Source organism: Triticum aestivum, chromosome 2D (genome assembly GCF_018294505.1).
Source record: "Triticum aestivum cultivar Chinese Spring chromosome 2D, IWGSC CS RefSeq v2.1, whole genome shotgun sequence".
Lineage (NCBI taxonomy): Eukaryota > Viridiplantae > Streptophyta > Magnoliopsida > Poales > Poaceae > Triticum > Triticum aestivum.
The window spans coordinates 387,416,555-387,444,378 of NC_057799.1; the positions used below are offsets into that span (position 1 = coordinate 387,416,555).

The following is a 27,824-nucleotide window of genomic DNA, read 5'->3' on the forward strand; positions in this document are numbered from 1 at the left end:
TCCTGCTGTTTTACATTTCAGTTTTTTCATTATTTGTACTATGGTTTTCTCTGGATTTTTTTTCGTTCTTTTTTTTTCTATGGGTTTCTTTAGTTTTTACTGGTTTATTTGTTTTTTCTTTTCCACTTTCTTAGTTCAACATATATCCCTTTTTTTATACACATTGCACATTTTTCGTATACATCAGGATCATTTTATACTTGTTTAACATTTTCAGAATACACGACTAGTTTATTTTTCAAATATATATTTTGATGCCTAATTTTTTTCATACAAATTGTAAGTTTTTAATATACATCTAAAACATTTTTATATATGTTTAAAATTTTTAATACGTGATTAACTTTTTTAAAATACTTGTTTTGGACATTTTTATATACATGTTGAAACATTTTGTGTATAAGATGAAACATCATTTTTTGAACTATGTGAACATTTTTATACATTAGATAAACATTTGTTTTCAAAAGTAAAAACATTTTGTTTGAAACACATGAATATATTTTAAAGATGTAACATATATATTTTTGAATGGTATGGAAACTTTTTTTAATTACACAAATATTTTTGTTACATTGTATACCATTTTTTTAGAACATCACACACATTTTTTGAAATGGATGACATTTGTGTAATGTCACATACATTTTTGTTAGAAATTGTACAAACATTTCTTAAAGGTTGCGCCGACATTGTTTTATACTACATTTTACTTTCTTTAATGTGTGGAGAACACTTTTTTGTCATATTATATGTATTTAGTATCATTTTTATAATAAATAGAAAGAAAACGTGCAGGACCTCATAGTAACATCAGCACGACGATGTCACATAGTTACCGGCTGGCCCAGACCTATTCCCTGCAGGCGACCCTCACATAGGAGTTGCTGTAGGCGGCATATAGCTGTGCCCCTAAATAGGAGGTCCCTTTGTCCAGATTACAATTTATCGGTGTTTTATTGGATATATGTTAGTATATCCAGGGCCAAACAAAGGTGAGGTCGCCAACCTATGGCTGGACCTGTAGCCTCAGATTTCCCCTCTCATATTCTTCTGCAGTTCAAGATGCTAGATTCGTCGACGACTTGATCTTTTCGTGCGTAGGCGACTAGGATGTTGTTATTCTGGACCCCTCGAAATCTGTATAAACCAAAGGGTAGGGCTTCTAGAGGACACACAATAATCTCATGGTATATCATATGTACGTTGTACTCCAATCCAAAGTAATAAACACAACCCAAAACGTAGGGTGTTATCTCTTCGGAGAGCTCATACCTGGATAAACCTCGTGTCCTTGTTACCATCTTGTCCAATCGCCTAGCTCGGGATCCCTATCCTGAGATCTGCCGGATTTAGCTCTGTCAAAGCCCACAACTGACGCATGCGCGGGCATGGGCTCGGGCTCATTCTCGAACTACTCCTCCATTATCCAGTCCTCGTCCTCCTAGCTCTCCTTCTTCAAGCTCAGAAACAGACCGACTCTACGTGTTCCGTGCGCTGGGCATGCTAGTCATGGACGATGCCCGTGATCTCGCGTCGGTGGTGTGGCAAGAGGCGCTTCCCCCACACTTTGCCGCCCGCGGCCATTGCGTTGACAGTTGTGAGCGGAGGTGTGCCGACGCTCGTGAACTGTGGAGTAAGGGAAGCGGAGGCGGTGCCATTTGTGTCGTACGCGATCGTGCTTATATATCGGGCACCATCCATACCAATCGTTGGTTTGAATGTAAATGCTTGAAGTGGCTTCTCCGCCGCCTCGTCTATTCAATGTCGACTAGGCGAACGAACGGGCAACTGGCTTCCCGTCCCGTCACATTCTCTTTGAGCCGGCATTAATGTTGTGTGGAGAGCGAGCGCACATGGCGCGAACGGTGGGACGGAGTTGGTGCCTCGATCGCCGCACCAATGTGACCATCATGTCGTTCGACCGACATGCGCCAGTGACCGTTCACAACCGCTCCGGACCGACATGAATGCGGCGCGGAGTAGTTGTTGGAGCGGAAGGAGGGAGATGGTTTTGTGTGGGTCCGGGCAGAGAGGCGTCTACGTGGCGGAGGTCCAGACGTCCACAAACCTCCCACAAGTTTACCCCCGGTTTGCATGAATTTGAACGTGCGGACTTGTCCGTGAACGTTTAATGGACGACGCTGGAAGGCTCAAAGTGCCCAAACTGTGCGATCCGGACATTTACGAGGGGTTTGTCATATAACGTTGGAGATGCCTGTATGAAGCAATTTGTAGCTTGCGGGCTATGGGTCTGATGTTCGTGGATAGCCTTGCGCCGGGCGTGCCATATTCACCACAAGGTAACTGATGCTTTCACAAAACTGTCATGCGGATGGGAGTCAAGAAGTGTAAAGATCCAACATCTAGCATTCGGTTTTCTAGTCTGAGGGGGTGTTTGGTTACAGGGACTTATTGGTGTAGGGACTTAAATAAGTCCCTTTAAGTCTCATCTAAACCAAACATGAGGGACTTATAGGGACTTAAAGTGAGCATTTGGGACTTATGAAATAAGACTCTCAAGGAGGGACTTATAAGGACTTATAGTTGTAATATGGTCTTTTAGTCTCAGGAACCAAACAAGTAGGGACTTATTAAGGACTTGGGACTTATAAGTTGGGACTAAAAAAAGTCTTAGGACTTATGAACCAAACAGGGCCTGAGTTATGACAAGGTCTAGATCCGATAATGCCCGCGCGAACCGGGCCATGGTGCAGTCAAGAAGCGAATGTTGCCAAGAATCCTCTGCCCGACATATTCAGATTACAGTTTATCAATGTTTTATTGGTGAAATTAGCATATCCGGGCCCAAACAAAGTGAGGCGGCCAGCCTAGGGCATGACCTATAGCCTCCTTAAATTTCCCCTCCCATAGTGTATTATTTTGCTGTTCTTTTATGGCTTCATTCAAGAATTGTCCGGGGCTCTAGATAACCTGAGCTGGAAGCCGGCTTACTACAAATTAGGCTGGTCATAGTGAGGAGTAACTTAGACTAGTAACATGCATATGTTACTAGTCTATGTTATTACCTCTATAGTGCATAGTATCATAGATTAGTATCATAGATGGTCTCATTTATTGCCATGCATAACACATAGTAGCATCATATTTATTTTATTACGGTATCTACCTATGTTACTATAACCATCTCTCTCTTTTTTAATTGCCTGTCACATAAGCATGTTTGAGACTCCTAAATGCATGATACTACTTATGTTACCCCACTATGGTCAGCCTTAAACAACGTTCTTTTGAGAACATAGACATCAAGCTTTGCTTGATAAGGTCCTTAGGAAGCTTTAACGAGCCTTTAATTAGGTTAACGTCTTTGAAAGTTGAAACAAAGTGGATCAACCACATCCTTTTCTCTCCTTGCCATTTGCACCCGACCTGGTCTCTCGATAACGAGTACTCCTACTAGTAAAAGGCCGCACGCCTGATGCACCAACCGCCTATGATTACTTGGCCCCGTGAAAGACTCATCACCATCACCTTTGCATCATGCTGTCTATCTCTTTTGTTGCTTAATCATATACCATTATGATTAACCACTTTCTTCTAGGACAGTGCTACCGTCCAAGCTTGATAACTACTGCGTGCCACCTGTTAGGGGTGCAAGTGGCGACCCACGGCTAGTTAGTTCGTTGTTGGCCATAAAATTAACACTAACATGTTTGAAACAAACGCAGGGTAGAAAAAACATTGGCATGCAGAATTCGCAAGAATTGGATGTCACGTCTCGTGAATTTCTACTGGAATCTAAAATACATGAATTATACAACCCCTCCGTCCACTATAGTATGTTTCAACCATATTCTGATTCGGATGTATTTTAGTGTGTTTGTTCACTCATTTCAGTCTGTATGCAGTTCATATTAAAATATCTAAAATATTTTATTTATGAACGGAGGGAGTAGTTGTTTGAATGCCCCACATAAATTTTACAGAAAATTGTTTCTTCAAGAAAGAGAAAAGTGGAGATAAAAGACACATGTGTGCATTGGACTTGCCAAAGGAAATAAAAACATGAGTTTTGAACCCTCCGAAATGTGAAGAAAAGTAAGGATTCCTAATAGGGAATTGGTCGTATGCATCGTTCTGATGCAGAGACCGGAAAGTTCCCCCTTTTCAAAAAAAATAGGGAATTTTAAAACCAATTCTACCCACACAAGGGGCACCATAGGAAGATTTCTCTATATGATTCCATTGATATGAAAATCCTTTGTGCTAAACGGGGACAAGCCTCTGTAGTGGCACTGGCCGCAAACCCACCCTCTTGCATCCGCCAGCAATCTTCCTTTGCATCTCCCTTGTACTCCTCTTCCATCCAGTAGCATTTATGAAGCTGCATTGGATAGAAAGATGGATGATCCAAACCGTGATTGTGTGATGACTTTGCATCCAATTAAGAAAGAAACCCCTTCCATGGTGCAACCGTCGGCCAGACCAGATGGAGCACTCAACCGAACCTGAGTGGAACACGAGGGGAAGACCAGCTGAAGGAGCACCCAAAATCTCGAGTTTCATTTACTGTTTGATTTGAACCTCGCAGGAAGCAAGACCATCCACGTCGATAGCTTTATACTCAGAGCTTGACGACTGGTGCAGAGCAGAACTTGATTGCGCCATGCATGTGTTAGGTTGATCTCTCCACCAATAGGCCCAACGGCTCATTGGGCCCTTGACCCACGCCCTGATCGGGGGGCGTCCAGCCCAAGCAAGGCTGGTGGGCCCCTGTCGCGCAGTGCTATAAAGAGGAGGCGGGGACCAGGGGCACGGGGTACGAGGTTCGTCACCGCCACTGTTCCCCACTCCTAACCCTATCCGATCCAGAGGGAGGCACTGAAGCGATGGGAAGCTCCACCGCTGCCACTCATGCACTTCACCGTCGACCTCTACACCGACCGTCGCTGCCCGTGCGCAGTCCTTCATCGACGAACCAGCAATGGCCGGAACGCTAAGGTAAACACCCGAATACAGACAATATCCCACTGATCTACTCCTAGTCGATCCAGTAAGTCTATCAATGGTATCTAGAGCCTGTCTAGTTAGTATATCAAGTTGGGAAAGAAAGATTCGGAAACGAATCAAAAGAGAAAAGAAAACAAACACATATACGATTTTGATCTCGAATCGAATCAGAAAGAGGGAAAAGAACTCCTCTCGGAAAAGTTGCGCCGCCGTAACGGCCGCGCCGTTCCTCTCGATTCCGACTCGCATCGGCATGCCGAGGTTTCGGGAAGAAGAACTCTACCCCGACCGGGGAAAAGGGCACCGCGGCCAAACCGTTCGACGGCGACGCGCTCACGGCAAGGCGAACGCGCAGCCGGCGAAGGGGATGGCAACGGCGCCACCGTCGTCGCCTCCAAGCGAAACAGGAGGAGGAGGAGGAAAGAACGGGGAGGGCCAAAAGGAAACGCAGGCTCGCGCGGCACGGCTCGACGCCGTCGCCGGTGGCCGGCGTGGCCCCAACCCGCCGCATCAGGAAAGCCGTTGCGCCTCTCTGCTCTCTCTCTCGATCTCTGTTGCAGGACAAGGGAGAAATTGAAGGAGGTGAGAAAGAGAAGAGGCCAGCGCGGCGCGGTGCCGCTCGTCGCCGTCGCCGGCGACCGGGCACAGCGCGGTGGCCCGTCGACCTGGACAGGGGCCGCCGCAGCGAAGCGAGAAAGAGAGCGGGGGCGCGCGAGGGGAAAAGGCGAATGTGGCTAGGGTTTCTGTCGAGGGATTGCTCTTTCCCAGTTTTGGTCTAGCGAAAAGATCGCAGGACCGTCCGATCGCCTTGAACGGCCTGGATGTAAAACCTAGTCTCGCTCGGGCCTTTTGGGCCGAAAGCATAGAGCGTCAGGCCGCAGCCGCGCTGCCCCGGTGGGCCGTTGGGCCCAATAGGGCGGAGGTGCAGCCGCGCAGCTGAGCGCGCCCGCCTACGGGACCTTTTGGGCCCGGAAGCGGTGGGCTGTTGTTTTTTGTTTTTTTGTACAGTTTGAATCTCTAGTCAATTTGAACCATCGAGATAATTGATTAGAAAATAGAAAAGTAAAAGAAATACTTCTGAAAAGTAAAAAGTTCATGAATTTTTTATTCATGTTTTTCCGCTGCAAATAAAAATAAAAGTGCTCTTTTAAAAGTGAATAGAACTAAAGTAAAAGATTAAATTGTTGCTTCTCTAATGCATTTTTGAACCAACCGGTTAAAATTGCTTAGAGAGTAAAAGAGTACATAATTATTTCTGAATAGAATATTGTCAAGTTTCCGCTGCAAAGTAAAAGTTTTATTTCTTGATTAAATTGGAACCAACGGGAAAATTTAATTGGATGAATTGTTCTTAGAAATTTTTTTACCCTGTGGGTGAAAAAAAAGATGCAGATAGTTTCCGCTATGACAAAAGAAAGATATTTGTTTTAAAGTTAAAATTTGGTATTGTTATTTTCTGACCAACGTTGATGATAACAGTACTATAATTCTATGAGTCTCATGTTCAAAGCTTAAATCTCTGATAAATTTTGTATCAAAGTGATCAATTTTCAGAGAACATTTAAAGATCAAGAAATGCTCTTGAACTAGAGAAATGCATATTTCTTGTTTTCGCTGCAATAAAGTTGATGACGATGATTATTTCTTAGCAAAGTTGTTTAATAGAAATACTATCAAAACATTGTTTATGAGTTATATGCATTATTTCCATTTCCGCCCAACGGTGATATGGAATTAATGTAGAAGAATGAGTTTTATTCTAATTCTACCACAACGGTGATTTAGAGTATAAAAAGAAAGTTTTAAAAAGTTTAATGTGCAATTTTTTTTTAACCAGACCAATGTAGGGTTATTTTTTTAATGCTCATTATTGTTGATTATTGGCTAAGTTTTCTCAGACTAAAAGTTTTCCATGCTTTCATTCGTAAAAGCGAATGGTTGGGTACTTGTTACCCGAAAGATGACCAAGAAAGGTCATAACGTGAGGGAGTATGTTCTCTCTAAAGAATGGCTTCAAAAGAAAAGAATTCTTGGATATTAATCCAAGAAAAGAAAACAAATAGATCATTGAGAGTCTTGGTTGATGAATGTCTTTCATGTATTCTATATGAAGAAGATTTTTCAGTCAACACGATTTGAGATGAAACAAGCAACATGCATGTTTAATTTGACCAACGTCGGATTAAGCATGTGTGTCAAAGAGCGTTCGGATTTATTTTTGAATTTCATGATTGCATATGCAGTCAAAAGAGCCAATTCTGGCATTTATGTTCCTTACAGGGAATTACCCGCATAGCGGGAAAAGAGGATTATGATAAAACCCGCATGGCGGGGAAAGTCTGGGAAAATACCTGCGTAACTGGGTAAAGTTGACATAGTATTATGTCAAAAATCCTATACGTCAGGAGAAATTTTGGCAAAGAACTTATCCTGTATGACAGGAGAAAGATATGATGACTCATGTGCGTTTGATGTGTCCCACTCTGGGAGAAAAGTACGGAGTAGTTATTATGCTTTCCTAGTATTGACCGTACACCTTATGTGTAACGGTCATTAAGCACTCAATAAATCCAAAGAGAATAAAAGTTACAGACGAACCTAAAGATAAGAATGATATGCAAGTGTGACTTGCAAAAGTACTAATGATAAAGAACTATTTTGAGTTTCCGAAATGGAATGAGGAATAAGGAAAAAGTACTCCCATACCGTTAACAGATAACTTCATTACATATGAAGTAATCAGATACATGAAGTAGATACTCAAAGTTTCCTCAATTCACAAGAGTTGTGAATGGTTTTTCGAAATTGTGGCAGAAAAGTTCTTGCCACATTTCGAGGGGGAGAAAGAAATATGAGATATCCATTAATGAAGAATGTGATCATCTGGGGGAGTACGACGATCATAATAATACCCCTAAAGAAAAGAAATAGATGTATTCCTGGATCTTTTACAGTTCCGAAAGCAGACTAAGGAATACTAAGACGGTGCTTAAAGTGCCATAAAGAAGAAAGTTTTAACAGATTAAACCCAAATAATAAAGTTTAAAGATACGCCATTTTTTAGTAAAGATGGAGTAATGTGGGGGAGCATGGTATGAAAATACCTAAGACTCGAATAGATTGTATCTGGGGGAGCATGTTGTATGACTTATACAACACCTGTTGTTAGCTCCATAAAGGAGGAATGAGTAAACATGGATCTTGTGATACAGGTCCTGTAAAACCTATTGCCTCTTGGAAGTGAAAGACTACAATTAATTTGCCTCTTGGCAATGACAGAGCAACAACAGCCCCATATGAAAGAAATGCCAGTACCTGAGACACAGATGGTCTCAAGGAATGAGAAAATCAGATACTTCTGATTACTATAAAGTCTATGTTAGTGAAATTCAAATGGAGGTTGATCCCACCTCATTTAAAGCGCTCAATCGAGCTTTGAGAAGTGTCTGCTTATCTAAATGATAAGAGACTATGTGAGATGAAATGAAATTGGTGAATTCTGACGATGTTCGGGACTCATGAGTAATTTCCAATGAAGCCAAAACAGTAGGCTGTAAAGAGTCTACAAGGACAATGTGACTCCAAAGGAAATATGTAAAGGTGTAAAACACGACTAAAATCGAAAGGTTTTTTGCGCATTTTACACTGAATAGATTACAATGAGTGTTGGTAGCACATCATGATCTGAGTTACATCAGATGAAAGATATTATGATCTGAGTTACATCAGATGAAAGTAAAGAACACAGGGGATACTGCCTGAAGAAGTCTTTTATGGACTAAAGCAATCAAATGTTGTTTTGGGTTAAAGAAAATGAGAGGACAATTGTGTTTGTATAAAGTTATAGAATGGGAATTTCATTTCCTATATCTTGTACATGCGGATAACATTCTGCTTGTTAGTAGTGATGTTAATTCGACTGCAGGAGGAAAAGAAGTTCTTGTCCTCAAAGTTTAAAAGAATGTCTCTCGTTATAAGGATCGAGATTCACCGAGAAAAGAATAAAAGGGGTATTAGGTGTGTCGCATGGGCATGCTAAGGAAAGTTTCTAAAGTATGCATGCGAGAAAACCTACGCCTGTTCTTATAGTAAAGGGTAATGATTTTGGGAACTTTAGTGTTCCAAAAGTCAATACGAAATAGACCAAATGAATATGGTACCATATGCTTCAGCTGTTGGAAGCTTAATGAATGCAAAAGTATAACATTACCGTGACACAGTTCACGTAACCGGGTTGTTTTGGTAATGTCCAGTCCAGATATAGATCACTGGAATGGAGTCAAGGATATCGGCCTCATGCTGAAAGAAATAAGTGCTCTCAAAAGATTGTGAGTACAAAGACAGGACTCGTGAAATATACAGCGAAATCCACAATTGTCGCTGACTTTCACACTTGGAGTTTTTGTGTGGAAAAACTCTAAAGAATGAATCAATTATCATTAATATGATGTAAAGATAATGTACAACATGATATGAGGCTGAGGGACAGGCAAAAAGGTTAAAGAAACAAGTACCCGGAATTGATAATGGTTGACAACAGCGATAACCATTTTAAGTTTTTCGCTCCTATGACAACGAGTCAAGTGTTGATGCCAAACACACTGACATAGAGTTATGCGTTGTAAAGGAGAAAGTCCGGAATCATGTAGAAATGCTTGAAGCATAAAAGCAACAGACAAGTGTTTGCAGATCTGCTTATTAAAGGCTTGCCGCCCAGTGTGTTTGGAGAACACTCAGTCGACATGGGTTTTATGGTATAGTCTAAGATTTCCGGATAATAAAAGGGCCCAGGGTTAAATAATCTGTTTCAAAACAGAGGAGTGTGTTGTAGGTGTTGATTCTATCGGGAATGAACCGTGATGATGAGACATGCTCTACATGCAAATCTGTGATGGAACGAGTACTTTGAAAAGAGTTATTTCAAAGTATAAAGTTAAAAGTATAATGATGAGATCAAGGGGGAGAATGTTAGGTTGAGCTCTCCACCAATGGGCCCAATGGCTCATTGGGCCCTTGACCCACGCCCTGATCGGGGGCGTCCAGCCCAAGCAAGGCTGGTGGGCCCCTGTCGCGCAGTGCTATAAAGAGGAGGCGGGGACCAGGGGTACGAGGTTCGTCACCGCCACTGTTCCCCACTCCTAACCCTATCCGATCCAGAGGGAGGCACTGAAGCGATGGGAAGCTCCACCGCTGCCACTCATGCACTTCACCGTCGACCTCTACACCGACCGTCGCTGCCCGTGCGCAGTCCTCCATCGACGAACCAGCAATGGCCGGAACGCTAAGGTAAACACCCGAATACAGACAATATCCCACTGATCTACTCCTAGTCGATCCAGTAAGTCTATCAGCATGATCCCAGGAACTCTGATAATTTTCAAGCCAGATTTCAGTCACCGTCGTTGGAGAATTTGAATCCGGCATGCGAAGATTCAGAATTAAATGGGTGTGCAATTCAAACTGTGTCGCACGCCTTCAGCCCCGAAATTCCTCCCCTTTCTCAAAGGGTTCAGCACTTGAGTCCCTTTCGTGGGGTCAGTCAACCCCCATGGCTGCTCGGCGCGTCCCCGCTCGGAGAGCGGTAAAACTCCATGTAGCATATCCCAGATCATCTCCAACAGTGGCTGCAAAAAACACGCGCGTGGGGTAAAAGCCGGTTTTAGCGTGCGCGGGGTGGTTTCGCGCGCTACAGCGGTGGCGGGAAAAGAGGGCGGTCGCGGGAAACTCCGGCGCACTTTATAAACGCGGCGCCCACCACGCGCCCTCCCACCGCTCTCCACCTCTCCACGCGCCCTCTCCCCGCTGCCTCTGCCGCTCTCTCCCTGCTCTCTCTGCCGCTTTCTCGCCTCGCCGCCGGGGAGTTTCGGGATACCGCGGCGTCCGCGCGCCCCTTCGGCGCCTTCTCCGCCAAGATTCGGTCCGGCGACATGCGCCTCGGCCTCGGCACCTTCGACACCGCCCACGAGGCCGCCTACGCGTACGACGCGGCAGCGTGGCGCCTCCGGCGGCCTCGTAGAGACATGAACTTCCCGAACGTGCTGACGCGGGAGCTGGCACCTCCCCCGCGGCTTATCACCGACGAGGATCGTCACGACAACCGGAGGCGGGAGCGCCAAGTTGCTCACACACTTTAAGCAAAGCGCCCCTATGAGAGCTCTGGGGTCTCGGCCTTGCCGAGATGGACGAGGAAGCCATTGCGCTGTGGCGCGAACGCTTCCCGCGGGACGTCATCAACGATCGCCAGCTCTACGCCCAAAGAAGAGCGGAGAGGAGGGCGGAGCGAGCCACCTATCGCGAGGACAGGCGTTTGCGGAAGGCGGACGTTCAATTCAACATCGACCTAGGAGCAGCGTCGTCCTGGGACTCCGACGACGATCGGTACCTTGACGCCTTCATTAAAACGTCGGAGGAGGACATCACCGAGGCGGAGTCAGAGGAGGAGGACGAGTAGTAGTTTTTTATCTATCGTTTTTATTAGAGTTCTTTTACGGTACCCTGAAACTAGTATGGACCGTCCATCGTTCTAATCTAGTGGATAAAATTAACTAGTACTCCAACTTAACTATCTGGGAGTACCCTCGCTGAAAATTAGGGAGTACCTAGGCAGTAAGGGTAAAATGGTAATCTCTCGCTAGTAAATTCTAAATCTAATCAAGAAAAGTCGGGCCATGACAAGAAGGATACGGCGGATCTGCCCTACTAACTGAGACGACGGCCGCTGGCCGGCGCTGTGATTGGGGCGTAGGATGCGCCGTGCCTCAGTCGATCCGGAATGCTGCTTGATTGATCCTTTATTGTCCAATCGTTCAACTGATGCCCTGCACGGGCTGCATGGAACGGAAATCCATGGCCAAACCACCGATTAGTTGTTTCAGTGTGTGCTCATGCATGGATGACTAGATATTTTTTACTCATTGATTGATGATCCTTCCCGCGTACATAAGCACTAGCACGGCAAATCGTTCATCCCGGCGGCGGCAACTTCCATGAATCTCCAGCTATTAGGTTAAACAAAAGTACCCTTTTAATCTCTGAGAAAGTCTATAATACCCTTGAATACGAGTGGTCAGATTTAACTGGTACTCCATGTTACTCTGAGGGAGTACCAGGGTACTGTAAAAACTCTCTTTTATTATCTATTGTAGAGGAGGCTATGAACTATCTATGTACCGTTTTATCTATCGTTTATCTATCTACTATCTAATATCTATCGTTTTATCTATCTATGCCTCGAGTCAGAGTAGAAGGAGAAGAAATATAGCGCGTCTGCTGGAGCGGCTCGCGCGCGCTACATTTTGCAACGACCGCTGAAACCGACGCTTCGCAGCATGTAAAAACTGGCTACGAAGGCGCTGTAAACGCTTTTTTAGCGCGCCGCGTGTTGCGCGCTTGTTGGAGATTCTCTCAGTACGTGAGAGACATGATAAATAATTAAATCGTACAGTACATTTTTCTAGCAAACCTTAGTTTTCCTTAATGGAAAACGTGTTTCGGTAGGATCTCACAAGACAGAGCAGTGAAAAGATCAGTGCTACCAGTGCAGCACCCAAAGGAAGGGAGGATAACATATCTTGAGACTTTGGGAGCATGCACGCGTGCATGCCCCCTCGGTGCCACGACTTGACTCGAACGAAATGACGAGTGCGTAGCGAATTGTCGAGTAAGATTTAACGGCGCGGCCACCGGACGAGACTGAGATCAGTACTACTTGCTGCTGTAAAGGCAGCGCAGAGGGTATCGTCGGAGGAAAGCAAGGCCAGGCCAGCGAAATGGACGCACACCCAACACAACTATTCGTTCGCGTTCGCGTTCGCGCCAAGCTAGCCAACGGCCGACGCGAATGATTGCAACATACATGGTGGAACATGGCGCCCATCTGCACGGCCGGGGCCCGGCTGTCTGAGCTGCTTTCCTCCAGAGAATGATCTTCAGAAGATTCTTGGCTAGTTTTCTAGGGTGGCTCATGGCCTCCATGGAATCCAATATGTATATAATGTATCCGGCAGGCTGCCACCAGTACCACCACCGCGCCCTACGAGTGCCCTCCACTTGTGGCATCCACTCACACTCTCCCTCGCTTCAACCCTGCATAAAGAGGAGGAAGACGCTCTGGCCTGAGCTGAAACACCTGACACGATGAACCATCAGGTATTGCCTCTGCTTGGCGTAATAGGCTTCTTGGCGGCATGTGTGGCGGGGGCTGCAGAGGGCGACCGGCGGCCGTACATCGTGCAAATGGACGTCTCTGCGATGCCGACGCCGTTCACGACGCACGAGGGCTGGTACTCGTCGGTGCTGTCGTCGCTGGCCGGCAAGGAGGAGGAGACGGCGCCCGAGCACCTGTACACGTACGCGCACGCCATGCACGGCTTCAGCGCGGTGCTCACCCCGCGGCAGCTCGCGGAGATACAAGGGATGGAGGGGCACGTGACCGCCTTCCCGGAGACGTACGCGCGGCTCCACACCACGCGCACGCCCGAGTTCCTCGGGCTCACCGGCGGCGGCGCTGGCGCTGGCGGCGTCTGGCCGGCGTCCAAGTACGGGGAGGACGTGATCGTGGGGATCGTCGACACGGGCGTGTGGCCCGAGAGCGAGAGCTTCAGCGACGCGGGCATGACGACCAAGGCCGTGCCGGCGAGGTGGAAGGGCGCGTGCGAGGCCGGCAAGGCCTTCAAGGCCTCCATGTGCAACGGGAAGCTCATCGGAGCGCGGTCCTTTAGCAAGGCCCTCAAGCAGCGCGGCCTCGCCATCGCGCCGGACGACTACGACTCGGCCAGGGATTACTACGGCCACGGCTCCCACACCTCGTCCACGGCGGCCGGCAGCGCCGTCAAGGGCGCCAGCTACTTCGGCTACGCCAACGGCACGGCCACCGGCATCGCGCCCATGGCCAGGCTTGCCATGTACAAGGCAGTCTTCTCGGGCGACACCCTGGAGTCCGCGTCAAGCGACGTGCTGGCCGCCATGGATCGAGCGATCGCCGACGGCGTCGACGTCATGTCGCTCTCGCTGGGCTTCCCTGAAACTTCCTACGACACCAATGTCATAGCCATCGGGGCCTTCGCTGCCATGCAGAAGGGAATCTTCGTAACGTGCTCGGCCGGGAACGACGGCTCCGATGGGTACACCATCATGAACGGCGCGCCCTGGATCACCACCGTCGGCGCGTCGACCATCGACAGGGAGTTCACCGCAACCGTCACGCTCGGCAGCGGCAGCGGCGGGAGGAGCATCCACGGCAAATCTGTGTACCCAGAGCACACAGCGATCGCCGACGCCGACCTCTACTACGGCCACGGCAACAAGAGCAAGCAGAAGTGCGAGTACTCCAGCCTGAGCCGCAAGGAGGTGAGCGGGAAGTACGTCTTCTGCAACGCCGGCGGGAGCCTCAGGGAGCAGATGGACGAGGTGCAGGGCGCCGGCGGCCGCGGGCTGATAGTCGCCAGCAACATGAAGGAATTCCTGCAGCCGACTGACTACGTCATGCCGCTGGTGCTAGTCACCCCGTCGGACGGCGCCGCTATCCAGAAGTTTGTGACGGCCACCAAGGCGCCCAAGGTGAGCATTCGGTTCGTCGGCACGGAGCTCGGCGTCAAGCCGGCGCCGGCCGTGGCGTACTTCTCCGCCCGCGGGCCGACCCAGATGAGCCCGGCGATCCTGAAGCCGGACATCGTCGCGCCAGGGGTGGACATCCTCGCGGCATGGGTGCCCAACAAGGAAATCATGGAGATCGGCAAGCAGAAGCTCTACGCCAAGTACATGCTCGTCTCCGGCACGTCCATGGCGTCACCGCACATCGCCGGCGTGGTCGCCCTGCTGCGGTCTGCACACCCCGACTGGAGCCCGGCAGCCATCCGCTCGGCCATAATGACCACAGCCTACGTGAAGGACAACGCCAACAACGTCATCCTCAGCATGCCAAATCGATCACCGGGGACGCCCCTCGACTACGGCAGTGGCCACGTGAGCCCCAACCAGGCCACAGACCCCGGCCTGGTGTACGACGCGACGGCAGATGACTACGTCAACTTCCTCTGCGGCCTCCGCTACAGCAGCCAGCAGATAGCGGCCGTGACCGGCCGGCGAAACACCAGTTGCGCCGCCGGTGCGAACCTTGACCTGAACTACCCATCGTTCATGGTCATCCTCAACCACACGACGTCGGCCACCCGGACGTTTAAGAGGGTCCTGACCAACGTCGCCGGCTCGGCGGCAAAGTACAGCGTGTCGGTGACGGCTCCGGCAGGGATGAAGGTGACGGTGACGCCATCAGCACTGTCTTTTGGAGGCAAAGGCAGCAAGCAAGGGTTCAGTGTCACCGTGCAGGTAAGCCAGGTGAAGAGAGCAGGAGATGACTACAACTACATTGGAAACCATGGGTTCTTGACCTGGAATGAGGTTGGAGGAAAGCATGCTGTCAGGAGTCCAATAGTCTCAGCATTTGCTCAGTGAGGAGAAATACCTGCCAACATAGCAGGAGCAGAAATAAAGGATGACCATAGGAAAACAATAAATTATATAATACTGATCACAAGAAGTAATACATAGACTGAAAGCAAAGGAGAGAAAACACACCAGGGTACTGATGATGTCAAGTGTATTTAGCCTCTGTAATTTATAAATTTGTAAAAAAAATCTCAACAAATCACATTTGGCCTAAAATGAGCTAGCAACACATATTCCACCAGTTTGATTTGCTTCAAAATATGTAAATCTCTAAATGTAACAGGGTGTGAAATTATAAGCATTATTACATGCTTGTTTGGAAATCTCAAATGGCTGGCATATTCTCTATCAAGAACAGTGATCGGTACCAGTATACACCATACATAGGTTATTTGTGCATAAGAAAAATGATGATAAGTGATTGTCTGCTTTTCCAGATGTTATTGATATTTCCATGACAGTTACAAATAATACTTCAGAAAAGGGCAAAGTGGATGATTTTTACGATACATATGGATGATCCATGTCCTAAATCCGGGAAAAAAAAGTGTAAGCACCACATACACCACCTGCGTCTAAAGCTTCACTCCAGTACCTTTGAAACCACGTGTAGCATTAGACTGAATTTTAAATAAAGCCCACACAACTTCAGAGCTCCAAACTGAATACCGTTGGAGAAAATAGGCTCATAGTTTCACAAATAGAAACTTCAGCAAAAATATTCTCTAGTGCAGCCCCATCACCATTGGTGTCTGCAAATTGATTTAAGTCAAGCAGTCATCAGACGATCCCAGAACTTTGATCTCCATCATGTGGCACTTGATGTGTTTCAGCTGCATTTAGGTGTACCTGAACATTCTGGTGATCGCCGGAAATTCCGATCATATTACTGTGCTATACCTCCTCACTATTCTACATAGCTCAAACTCTGAAAGACACGGTAAATGGATGTAGCCACTAGCCAACAGCACCACTGTAGGAGCAGCTGCAACTTGTGCTACTGTCCACGAAAAATGAGATAATGGAATTAATTCAGTTGGATATTATCAATAATAAGCAATTCAATCTCTAAGGAACCCAAGTCTATTGTATCCTACCATTGGTTCCACTCAGGCCACTCGGAGCCACTTGCTATGCACTAGTCTTCAGCATGGAAAGATTAAAAATCCATGGCACCAGTCTGTTGATACCGCCTGCCAAAGTACTTAACAATATTCCTGCACCTAATCTAAACTATTTTTCTTTCTCAGCTTTTACCTTAGTGTGTGGGTCTTCTTTGTCAGCCCAAGGAGAGCTAAAGATTACATCCTAGGCAAGCTAAAGGGTAATAAGAAGAAGTTCTGCATGATAACCAAGGTTTAGCTTGTTGAGTCTAGATATACATTGCAGATTAGAGACAATAAATAATAGGAGCACAAGGTTTAATAAAACATGCTTTGAAGAGTTACCTGGGACAATTAGCTCAGTATTAGCAGACCCACAGAAACAACAATTGCACTGACATAACAGAGAGAAACCTTTTCAGAAGATAAAATTCAATAGTTAGATCTTAGATGCTTCTGTATACAGGAACTAAATGATTAAGTATTTACTCTAGCTCTGAAAAATAGCACGGAAATTTTAATACATAAGGGGTGCAAAAGAAGAAGAAAAAAAAGGGCAGCCCGGTGCATGATGTGAGGCACATAAAGTAAAGTATAAGAAAAATCTTAACTTGACCTCATTTAACAAGATATCTCTAAGGGCCTTAAATATTCGACCCTGTTGGTTTGACATCAATGATAACAATCATGATTCATTACAACCCTCAAGGTAAAATAAAGAGGTCCAGCAATCCTTTTTTTTCAGAAGTACATGAATATTTACAGTAAGTTGTGTAGCTAAGGGATAACAAGAAGCTCAAGTTGTAACTCCAACTTTACCTTCCCTACTCTTTCCACTAGCTGGCAGTGAAAAATCAAGTATATGGGAATATGAATCTGGACCAAGTAACAATATAACGTTGTAACCAAAATGGTCACTGTTGCAAGAAAGAATTCTCAATGGCCCTCACATAAACGGCTTTTGGCAGAGTTCCAGTAATACTATGTATTTTCTCTCCATCCTTGAATAGTAAAACAGTCGGAACCCTCTCGATATTGTAGGAGTTTGCAGTTTGTGGGTAATCATCAGTGTCAAGCTTATAGCATTTTATCCTTCCAGCGTACTCGCCCGCAATCTCGTCGACAATTCGATGGACCATTTTACAAGGTCCACACCATGAGGCCCAAAACTCCACAAGCACAGGTACATCACTGCATATGACATTTTGGTTCCAGGAACATGCAGTGATTGCTTCAGCTGTACAAATGGAAAGAACACTACCGTTACATATCTTCTCTATACGTGCAGACTAAACTCCCAAAGAACTAAAAACAGATGAAGTTAATTAACAGAGTTCAGAAAATCGAACATGTGAAAGAAGTGTGTAGGTAGGTACTAGTCTTCACTGAGGTGAATCACAGAGATTAACTAAGCTAATTGGTTCTTGTATGTTCTAAAAAGGAAGGATCTACGCATTAGTGCAGCTTGTACGAACTCACAGTCTGGCAGTACCATGATAGTGAGCGCGTGAGTTATGACGCTATGGCTTTATAATGTGTAGCAGTGCAGCAAAATAACACAATGAGGCCAGGCGTACAATGCGTACTAGTATTTACCAATGGAACAAGCAATCTAAGAACTGAACATGGGGCTGTATTTTCCTCGATAGTACATTAGACACTAGTAGCACATCAGCGATTAGCTCACACACATTGACACACCAACAACCAATCTAAGCACTGAGAACGCTTCATTCCTGAGCTTCAATCCTCAAACAGTGACATACTTCAATGAGAAGCCTATTCGAACATAAAGTTGAATTTTACAGCGAGGAATTGGGATTGCCAAGGCACACGGTTCAACTTTGCAACATATTCAAGCAAGTGGCCCGAACTTAATATATATGATCAAGTCTTCTATCCTGTACTAACAAACTACCTGCACTAAGGACTAATAAGAAATCATACGAGAAACGAAGACATGGCTGGCGTCCGAGTGAAACGGAAATGGAACTAGCGGTTGAGGAGCGAGCCACGAACTGAAGCTTAAAACGGGGATCACCCAGCGAGGAAGCCCTTACCGCCGGTGGAGTAGGCGCAGCTCACCCTCGCTGTCCTCGAGCGAGTCGTCAGGCGCCGGATCCGGGACGCGGCGTCCGGCCGGTGGGCCCACCGGCGGGCGGAGGAGGAGCCGTAGCCGTAACCGACCCTCTGGCGGATGGGCGCGGCGGCGGCGGAGGGAGACAGCAGCGCCGTGGCGGAGCAGAGGTGCCGTGAGGCCGCGGCGGCCATGGTTTGAGGAATTTGAGAGCTGGGGAGTCGTGGCGGAGAACGTAGTGGGTGGAAACTTACGAGACGCACGCAGCAGGCAGCACGCGGTCCGTTCGAGCTCATTATGTTGGACGGCCAAGGCGGAAAATGCGCGAGTGCAAACGCAGCCGTCCGATGGCGAACGGGCGGCGTGGGCGGAGGGAGGGAGGCGCCCCACGCCATTTCCTTTCCGGGCGCCTTCAGTTCGCGGGAATACCACCAGAAATACTAGTGCTCGAATTCTCGGACGAGATATTCCATTCTTTTCCATGAATCAAAGGGAAGGGATCAACATCTCTCTCTCATCCACCTACCGTCACCGTCGGCCCCATGAGCGTGGCCAACCTAACCAAGAGCCGGAGCGCATGGCCCACACACGTCACCGGGCCCACCTGTCACCGTGTCAACAACTCCGGTTATCCACCGCCGGTCCACGTGTACCCGCACCTCTCCCCAAACCGTCCAAACAGCAAAACGAATCAGAGCTTCTCGTTTGACTCGTAAATCATTTCTCCTCTCCACCCGCGGCTGCAAGCAAATTATCCTGGAACTATTTTTTCCTCCTCCTCTTCCTTTTCGTCGCGAAACGGAAAACCGCAGCTCCGGCTTCGGAGGCCCCCAAATCTCGGCGGCCCCCCGATCGATGGTCCGGCAGCCCGCCGCCGTCCGCCCGTGAGCCTCCGCCCTCCCCCTGCTCGCTCGCGCGCGCGATTTCTCGCATTTCCCTTCGGTTGCGTGTTCTCTGTCGCCTTGCATCTGCTCGCTGCCGCGGATGGATCGGGGGCAGCAGCAGCAGCAGCAGGGCGTCAGCCTGCAGCCGCACCGATTCGACCACCCCCGGATGCAGTACCCGCAGCACGGCGGCGGCCGCAGCCGCGTGCCGCCCTTCGCGCGCGGCGGCCGCGGCCAGAAGCACTTCTACCGGCCGCCGCCGCCCCCGCCGCCGTCCATTCAGGCGGGCGCGCCCGCGCGGCACAGGTACGAGGTGCTCATGGAGGCTGGCCGCCTCGCCGCTGAGTACCTTGTGGCCAAAGGCGTGCTCCCGGCGGCATCGCTGCAGCGGGGCGGTGGAGCTGGGTGGGGTCAGATGCCGCCCGCGCCTCCGTTGCCGCAGGCTCAGGAAGCCCCGGCGTTCTACGACTCCCGCCGGAATGGCCGACAGCGTCTTGATGATGAGTACGGTAATCCTAACCCCCGCTCACGCCGGAACCATGGTGGTGATTACAATGGCGCTGACAATGGTAACTACAATGGGAGGGGGAAGAGGAAGTTTGGGGCTTACAACAGGAATTCAGAGTGGGGCCGGGACAGGGAGAGGAGTAGGGATTATTTGGATAGCCGGAATTATGGTGATGATGACGAGGAGGATAGGGCTCCTGGGTATAGGAGGGACCGGCGAGCCAGTGCTGGGATTGATGAGGTTGGGAGTAGTGTCTCGGGCGTGGCCGGGGACAGACCAACATCAAAGCTGGAGGCTGTGGGGGAGTCAGAGTTGGAGGATACTGGCTCAAAGGTGAGCTCTAACAGTAATGTCAGGAAGGATGTTGATGCCGTGCAAGAGGTGCAGAATGAGAATGAGGCTAATAAAATGGAGGAGGATACTAAGGTGTCTGATTCGGAGGTCGTTGAGAAAGGGATCAACAGTGAGAGTATTCATAATAATGCTTCTTCTGGTGTTGTTGAGGAGGGGGAGATAAATCATTCGCCAGTGCCCTCAGATGACAAGCCTGATGATGGCAGTATTATGGACGAGAAGGCTGAACATGACAAGAGTTTAGATGACAAGGCTGAAGATGAGAAAGGATCAAGCGTTGAAAATAATTTGCATGGTGGTTGTCAGAATTTGTTGAGCAATTGTAATTTTGCAAGAGCCCCAACAAGACCACGATCAATACCTGCTCATAGGAATGGAGCATCAGCCCATAGAGATACTGCATTGGCCAAACAGGTAGATCTGGCTCCTCTGATGGTGATTGATGAAGCAGCAAATGACAGCTCCTTGACTAATGTCCAGGGAGACAATAAAGATGACCTTGTCTGCCTAGAACATACTGACCCAAGTCTTGCTTGCAATCAAATGGTGGAACACATGAGACTCCAAGAAGAAGCAGCACAAACTGAGATACGAGATGTGCAAGAACAGAACAGTACTGCACAACATTACACAGTTCAGGAAATTAAGGAGTGTGATGGACTGAATCCTACACTTGCTTCTCAGTACGATTGTTCGAAGCTTCAAGTGAGGGAAGAAGTGCAAATTTACAATATTGACACACCACCACAAGATGTAGACTTGATTGATTCAGCTGATAAAGGGAAAACAACAGATAGTGTGGAATTATTACCTAATATCAAAGATGAAGCTGTTGTCACGATAAAAGAGGAAGAACTTGGTCAATCTAGCTCATTTAAAATATGTGATCTCAACCTCATTGGTAGTCCAGAGCTTGCTGATATACGAAATGATCCTGGTTTCGGCCAGTGCTCCAGTGTTGTATGTTCAATGGAGGCGCAAAATCAGCAGCATTTTGATTTTGGAACAACTGTGGGTAACAATGCTGGTAATACTGACAGATTTGCCCAAATTCCATTAAACGATAAGGTTATTCAAATAATTGATATTGAAGATGACCCTCCAATTGAACCTAGTGTGTCTGATACTTTAAGACCAAAGTAAGTTCCTTCATCCTCCCATCTGTCTGCTATTTCATTCTGCTGATAGCATTTTTCAAAATATCGTCCGATAAATCATTTAATTGACTGATTAATCCCTGCTCGGTCAGCCACCAAGTAGCCAATGAACTGATTTATGGGCCAATTCGCCTAGTAATCCCCTACTTGCCAGCCGGCCGAGCAGTTACCAGTTAACGATTTCCTAAACATTGGCTGATAGATACACAAGACAAGAGTGAACATTTCATTTCCTTTTTGACATTATGGATTTATCATGACTGGCCTTGAAGAAACTTGTCTTGGACTACTTAAGTTTAGGCAATCATTTTTGTGTAGCCACTAGCCAGTTAAGCAGTAATTGGCTCAGTGATCTTCAAAAAACTGTTGATAGGTAAATATGCTGGAAACTATATGGCCAATAGTTTCATTACTGATTTCCTGGAAAACATTGCCATCTTAGCATCAGCAACAGAGGGCATTAATATAATGAGCTACTGCATTCACAGTAAAAGAGAACAAGTGACTCATTTGTAGCTACTGGAATTTGAAGTAATTCAGCTAAAAAGGAACATTTTGTCGATTGCTTTCTAAACCAAACCTACTATGTATATGTGAAGCAGCGTGGCACTACGCCAAAGTAATGCTCAAGATGGTACAACCACGCCTTCAGTATATTTGTGTAGTCCACCGGTCAGTAACATGGGGGAACCATTTCAGTGGCCAAACCAATCATGTATAAGACTATAACTTGACACCTGTTTTATAAGTTGCCTTGATATATATTTCTATATCCGTTATGCTTGCTACATGCTTCAAATTTTTTTAATCTATTTTTCCGTACTAATACAATCTGCTGTCTATCAGAAGTGAGATGGTATATCCAAGCATGGATAATATGATGAGCTCTAGTGTGAACACAAACATTTTCCCTGGCACGCAAGATGGTTATAACATCGCAATTCCAGATTTCCTTGGTGCTGATATGCCATGCTACCCACCATTACATGCAGACCTTCATGCTGAGATGGGCCTAAATGATCCAGAGGTGAGGTTTGCTGGTACTGGTAGTCCGCTAGAGCAAGTGAAATTTCGTGGAGTTACCATCATAATGCCACATAGCTTTAACAAGTAATGAATAAATATATTTTTCTTGCAGGTCATTACTGTCATGGATGATCCAATATATGATTCTCTAGGTGATATTGGTAATTGATACTTCTCTATTATGTTCTTTTTATATTTGTTTTGTTGTTTCTGTGAAGTGCGGCCTACCTCTCATTTACCTACTTCGTAGAATGTTGAAACTTATATGACTACAAAAAATATGCCAAAGTTCTAATTTCTAAACTTGCAAGCACTAAGGTTCAATTCATATTTGGTGTTCTGCACATATCGGTTATCCTTGCAGCATAGCCTTTTGTATTTAGTGCAGAAAAATGAGATAGTGGAAATGCTGATGATGTAGTGTGCCTATACTTTGACTTTAGTCGGCAAACCACAACTATTTGTAGAATTGGAAAAAGGGGGTGTCTCATACTAGATTTTAGCTTATACTTTGAGCTGTATGTGCGTAGTTTGGGTCAGCTCACACATTCCAGAATGCTGTCAGTTGCCGGAGCTGTGGATCATATGTTTGCATAAAATCATCTAAGTTCGAACTTATTCTGTGTAGATTGCTTTGAATTCCTTTTGTTCCCCTCTCAAGAAAAGAAAAGAAAATGAACAACATGCTAGTTTTGCTTGTTGAAAAATGCAGCCTGCCGTCCATGACAGCGGCGTGATGCTTCTAAACTCCTGGCATTATGTTCCGTCTTTCCCCAAGACTGGGTTGCAATTTCTGAAACTGTTCTTTCATTTTTCCAGGTTTTATGGAGGTTTGGGACCAGCAGCCTCCGGACTACAAATTCTTCTGATGTGGCGCTAAATCTTGCTGCTGAAACTGAATTCGACGAATGAACACGAGTTGTTCTAGTATTAGCTGGAAATAAACATGTAAATTTCTGCTGCAGCACCGGCAGCATCTCACGGACACAACACGAACACGTCCAGTCCAGGATCATCTTGGCCGCTCCGTTTGAAAGACAAGGTCTGCACGGGTTTGCTCAACCACTAGAGTAGATGGTTAGTGTTTTGGTCGTCTGGACCTAGCGCACGAGTGTACCATAGTTTCCACAGCATTTTGTTCATTTGTTCAATGGTGTATTCACGCCCTAAAAGGATTGTTCTTTTTTTGTATAAACATTTTGATATGTCATACATAAATTTTAAATTTGTTGTTTCGGCATGGTTCTGTGAACAAGGTTTGTGTTCATCTGCTGCTGAAGTAGTCGGACCGGGCCAAACGTGGACCCAGGAGTCATCACACCCGTAGTACTCCCTCCGTCACGGTTTAGAAGGCGCGCTTGGAAATTCTCTGGGACCTAAGTGGTTATCTATTAGTTGTGAGATGGGTTAAAAAATAGATTTCACACTACGCATGCGTATAGAAATAGTATATCGGACTACTTATTAGCTACTAGAAATAAATGCAATGCGCTTAAACCTTGTTTATTATGGGAATGCACGCAAATTTGACTGTGACTTCTAAAAACTGTGACGGAGGGAGTAGCTAGTTCGCCGTCACCAATAACCACCAGTAGCTAGTTCGCCGTCACCAGTAACCACCAGCACGCCGACGTAGTGAGAGACAAAACTGAGAGCTGCTGCCTCCACTTGAGTCATGCACTACTCTACTAAGAACATCAGCAAACTTAAGAATACTGGTTAGAGCTAACAAGGTAGTACAGGTTAAATCTCCAGTGTTCACGTGTAAGGACTCAAGCTAGATTGCACCAAAGTAAAATTCTTTAGGATACTTGCAAAGTTGCAGATCACCATAGATGTACATTCTCATAAATGACTCTGCTCCATATTAACAGTACAACGAGAGCTCCCAAACAATGGTGCTCCAGCAACAACGACTTGGTAAATGCTGGCGCCAGGTTTCTGGCGGGTTCACACGGCGGCATCCTCTTTGGTGTCCTCCACGGGCTCCTCCGAAGATGTGGAGCTCACGTTTTGGTCACCAGGACCATTAGAGACCTTCACCGCGGCAGGCCTTAGCACCCTCTCCCTCAGAAGGAACCCTCGGTGGACTTCGTGTGAGACAATCCCTGCCTTGAACTCTGTGGATTCTTCACGCGCGATAGCCTCATGAACCTTAAAAAGAAAGAGGGTATCAACTTGTATTATGTTGCATATGATGCGAAAAGAAGAGTAGCATGAGCATGGCTCCGTACTTCCAGGTGGAACCATTGTGCATACATGATGAATTCAAACCATGTTATGTACTTTTTTTTTTGCAGGGAATGTTAGGTACTTATTAAAATGAGCAAAAAAGGCGTGTGTGTCAAACTGTAACAGCACAATCAATTTAGAGGCTAGTAGTTATTATTTATCCTCCAATTTGTTTTGAGAAGGACAAAAGTGATGTTCCTACTTGTGCAAAGTGTTCAAAGCAGTAGACAGGTGACTTTTTTCAGCCGAAGAGATCATATAAATTCACAAAATGCATGTTGATGAAACGTGTGGCAGCTAAGATAAACTCACTACAGAATATGAACCAGGTTGTAAGTATGAAAGAATCGTTTGACCAGCAGATTGCCAGCAATCCACCTGTCGAGTACAACCATAATGTTAAACTAACAAGCCTACATCATCTACGTATCACCACACTACATCAAAAATAAACCTAACGGCGTATCAATATGCGTGTAATATGAAATCTTTAGCATGTTGCAATAAAACTTAAAGCAGTCACTCAGATGAAGTATATATAAAGAAGGATGTAAACAATACTTACCACTGGATCAAATGGCTTGCCAACAGTTTCCACAACCCCTACGCCTAAGTTTTTCAGTGTTTCTACTAATTGCTTGTATATGCCTTGATAGCTTGCGCTAATCTTCTGCTCTTTCTCAGTCTCTAGGGTGACCTCTACATTTGTTTTCTCAAAGCTGTCAACCAGAGGCAACAGACTCTGTACAAGTTCCACTTGTATATTCGATGTAAACTTTGCACGGTCCTTTTCAGTCTGCTTCCGGAAATTCTCTAGATCAGCATTTAAGCGAAGAAACTTATTCTTCCCTGAAGCTATTTCAGCTGTGATACTTTCAAACTGAGAAGCTGCTTTACTTCTCTCTTCCTCCATGCTAGTGATTGCCTTCTCGATGTCACTAACAACATCTTCGTTTCCATCTAGAAAGGCTTTCTTGTATAGTCGAATTAGGTCATTCATAGGAGGGAAATCTTCGCCATTTACAACCTGCGGTAAACTAAACAGTTTAGTGAAACTTGATAAATCAAATCCTTCATGTACTGATGTACATAACAATAAGCTACAGATTTTTCTTTGATGATCAACCGATTATTTTACATTTCAGTTTTGCCGTACCTGTGCCAATATTTTGGTCATTCAATAATTATGTCTCATGAGTTGAAAAAGTAGCTTAACATGCATATCTGCTATTGTGTCTTAACACCTATAACACTCGCTCTGTCACTATGCTCAATCTTGTTCAGTTCAGCTGATGAGTGCAAAAACAACATTCCCCGCTATGATTTTTTTTTTGTTCAGAGCATACTGTATGTAACTCCGCCTATGTCTTCTAGGCATAGCCGGTCCCAAGCCCGGGTAAAGGAGGAGGGTTGTGATAGGCTTGGCAAGCCAACGTAAAAACTAGCCAGTCCCGTAGGTATGAAACCCATTTGAGCGAGAGTAGTACTAGGATAGGTGACCTCCTAGGAAGTCCTCGTGAAAGGGTTTCAGATCTAAGGGTTGTGATAGGCTTGGCGAGCCAACGTAAAAACTAGCCAGTCTTTTGGGTATGAAACCCATTTGGGCGAGAGTAGTACTAGGATGGGTGACCTCCTGGGAAGTCCTTCGTGAAAGGGTTTCATATCTACCCTACCCCAACTTGTTTGGGATCAAAGGCTTCGTAAGTAAGTAAGAGCATACTGTATGTGTACTGTAAAATGAATGCTTATCAATTATCAGTGTCAACCTCACACATCAAAATTCACCCTTACTTGCTCAAGTACTCTAAGTGAAGCTTTTCACTGAAAATAATATTATGAACCACCAAACGTAACAACTCACAGCATAAACACAGAAGAAAAATCTGGAGCTAAAAGAGTTGTAATCTTCTCAGCTTTCTTCTGCTAGAGGACCACTTCTCCCAGTCAGTTAATCCCTCTGTCTCTCAAACAAGAAGAGGGCCAGAGAGGCGAAATTCTCTAGGATCCGAGTAGAGAACAAATCTCGTAGTGACAACAGCGAGGAGAATCCGGAGATCTCACCTGCGGGTCAGCGCCAGCGACGCGGAGCGGCGGCAGCGCTGCATTGGGGCGCCGGAAAGAGAGGAAGGAGGGGGGTTGGCGGCTGGGTTTCCGAGCAGCAGGTAGGGCGCCCGGCGCGGTTAGGGTTTGCAGGCGGCGTCTGGTAGGGTTTGCGGCGGCGGCGGCGGAGGCGGCGGGGTAGGCGCAGTAGGTTGCCGCCATAGTGGATACGCCTCTATCGTTTTGCTTCCGCGCTGACTGGAAAGTGCAGGAAACGCGGCGTGGAATTGTACGGTGCACCCCAGATTGTTGCAGAGGTGAGCACGGATCTGTATTACTCCATGCCAAAAAAAAAAAATCTGTATTTCTCATATTTTAAAATTATTTATTTAGTCGATTAGAAAAAGGCAGTGGATGATAAAAAATAAATTTAAAGACATCTCCAACGCTGACCCGCAAACAGGACACTGCATCCGTCCGCGGACACAGATGCAAGAGCCAGGTTGGATGGCAAAACACGTCCGGACCGTGTGGTTTGAACATATGCGGGCAGCTTGAGGGTTCGCTTAGAGATGCCCTAACAACCCAACCTCTACTACCTCATTTCCGGTTATATGGCTCAATTCAAAAATCTCACCAACCAAGATAGATGGTGAGTGGCGGAGTAATTTTTGTAATTTGCAAAAACACTTAATTAATGTGTTCGTTTTTCTTAAAAAATTATGTTTACCAATGCATTAATTGCAATACATGCATGCATAAAGTACACGCATTGGTCAATTTTCTCATGTGATGCAGAACAATCAAATTGAGACTTATAAAACGAGAAATCTAAAATTTTGAGATAAGAGGAGTATTTTATTAAACACAGTACAGAGCACCAGTCAAAAAAAAAAACACAGTACAGAGCAGATACATGCACTTACAAATACGCATGCACATTCTTCCTATGAACGCATATTTATGCATACACTGCTTATACAAACACCTCTATTGGACTGAACAGATGGATCTTGAGATTGACAA

General features: G+C 46.2%; 4 protein-coding genes and 1 long non-coding RNA gene across 8 annotated transcripts; 3 read left to right on the forward strand and 2 right to left on the reverse strand.

The window, feature by feature from the left end:
- Window positions 1-7,062: 7,062 nt before the first annotated feature.
- LOC123053325 (uncharacterized) lies at window positions 7,063-12,432 on the forward strand. Its single transcript, XR_006425539.1, has 2 exons — window positions 7,063-10,257; window positions 12,211-12,432. It is a non-coding gene; the product is annotated as an uncharacterized lncRNA (long non-coding RNA).
- A 347-nt stretch (window positions 12,433-12,779) lies between these two features.
- Window positions 12,780-15,747, forward strand: LOC123053322 (subtilisin-like protease SBT1.7). The gene has a single exon (XM_044476781.1). It carries the CDS (start codon window positions 13,108-13,110, stop codon window positions 15,421-15,423), a length of 2,316 nt encoding a protein of 771 aa, XP_044332716.1. The 5' UTR covers window positions 12,780-13,107; the 3' UTR covers window positions 15,424-15,747.
- Window positions 15,748-16,068: 321 nt separating this feature from the next.
- Window positions 16,069-19,015, reverse strand: LOC123053324 (thioredoxin M3, chloroplastic). 3 transcript variants are annotated; one of them, XR_006425538.1, is made up of 4 exons: window positions 18,581-19,015; window positions 17,340-17,757; window positions 16,866-16,934; window positions 16,069-16,757 (listed from the first exon to the last, which is right to left on the reverse strand). XR_006425538.1 is itself a non-coding variant. In XM_044476785.1 (2 exons), the coding sequence occupies exons 1-2, from the start codon at window positions 18,990-18,992 to the stop codon at window positions 17,435-17,437; spliced, it is 735 nt and encodes a 244-aa protein (XP_044332720.1). In that variant the 5' UTR covers window positions 18,993-19,014; the 3' UTR covers window positions 17,231-17,434. The 3 variants fall into 3 exon arrangements, 1 of the variants encoding a protein (XP_044332720.1); XR_006425537.1 differs by having other exon boundaries at window positions 16,069-16,934; XM_044476785.1 differs by lacking the exons at window positions 16,069-16,757; window positions 16,866-16,934 and having other exon boundaries at window positions 17,231-17,757; window positions 18,581-19,014.
- A 287-nt stretch (window positions 19,016-19,302) lies between these two features.
- On the forward strand, window positions 19,303-23,514 carry LOC123053323 (uncharacterized protein At4g26450). Of its 2 annotated transcripts, XM_044476783.1 has the most exons (4): window positions 19,304-21,482; window positions 22,347-22,527; window positions 22,639-22,687; window positions 23,346-23,514. In XM_044476783.1, exons 1-4 carry the CDS (start codon window positions 19,582-19,584, stop codon window positions 23,393-23,395), a joined length of 2,181 nt encoding a protein of 726 aa, XP_044332718.1. In that variant the 5' UTR covers window positions 19,304-19,581; the 3' UTR covers window positions 23,396-23,514. The 2 variants fall into 2 exon arrangements, with proteins under 2 accessions (XP_044332719.1, XP_044332718.1); XM_044476784.1 differs by lacking the exon at window positions 23,346-23,514 and having other exon boundaries at window positions 19,303-21,482; window positions 22,639-22,695.
- Window positions 23,515-24,308: 794 nt separating this feature from the next.
- LOC123053326 (protein GrpE) lies at window positions 24,309-27,115 on the reverse strand. Its single transcript, XM_044476786.1, has 3 exons — window positions 26,820-27,115; window positions 25,324-25,785; window positions 24,309-24,680 (listed from the first exon to the last, which is right to left on the reverse strand). Exons 1-3 carry the CDS (start codon window positions 27,018-27,020, stop codon window positions 24,477-24,479), a joined length of 867 nt encoding a protein of 288 aa, XP_044332721.1. The 5' UTR covers window positions 27,021-27,115; the 3' UTR covers window positions 24,309-24,476.
- Between the last annotated feature and the right edge of the window lie 709 nt (window positions 27,116-27,824).

Coding starts and splice junctions, on each gene's coding strand:
- LOC123053322 (XM_044476781.1), top strand. CDS start 13,108: ATGAACCATCAGGTATTGCCTCTGCTTGGCGTAATAGGCTTCTTGGCG.
- LOC123053324 (XM_044476785.1), bottom strand. CDS start 18,992: ATGGCGTGGGGCGCCTCCCTCCCTCCGCCCACGCCGCCCGTTCGCCAT. Junction 17,758..18,580: donor CTGCGCCTACTCCACCGGCG/GTAAGGGCTTCC, acceptor CCATTTGTACAG/CTGAAGCAATCACTGCATGT.
- LOC123053323 (XM_044476783.1), top strand. CDS start 19,582: ATGGATCGGGGGCAGCAGCAGCAGCAGCAGGGCGTCAGCCTGCAGCCG. Junction 22,528..22,638: donor TGGGCCTAAATGATCCAGAG/GTGAGGTTTGCT, acceptor TTTTTCTTGCAG/GTCATTACTGTCATGGATGA. Junction 22,688..23,345: donor TGATTCTCTAGGTGATATTG/GTAATTGATACT, acceptor TCATTTTTCCAG/GTTTTATGGAGGTTTGGGAC.
- LOC123053326 (XM_044476786.1), bottom strand. CDS start 27,020: ATGGCGGCAACCTACTGCGCCTACCCCGCCGCCTCCGCCGCCGCCGCC. Junction 25,786..26,819: donor TCGCTGGCGCTGACCCGCAG/GTGAGATCTCCG, acceptor AGTTTACCGCAG/GTTGTAAATGGCGAAGATTT. Junction 24,681..25,323: donor GCAAGCCATTTGATCCAGTG/GTAAGTATTGTT, acceptor TTTCTTTTTAAG/GTTCATGAGGCTATCGCGCG.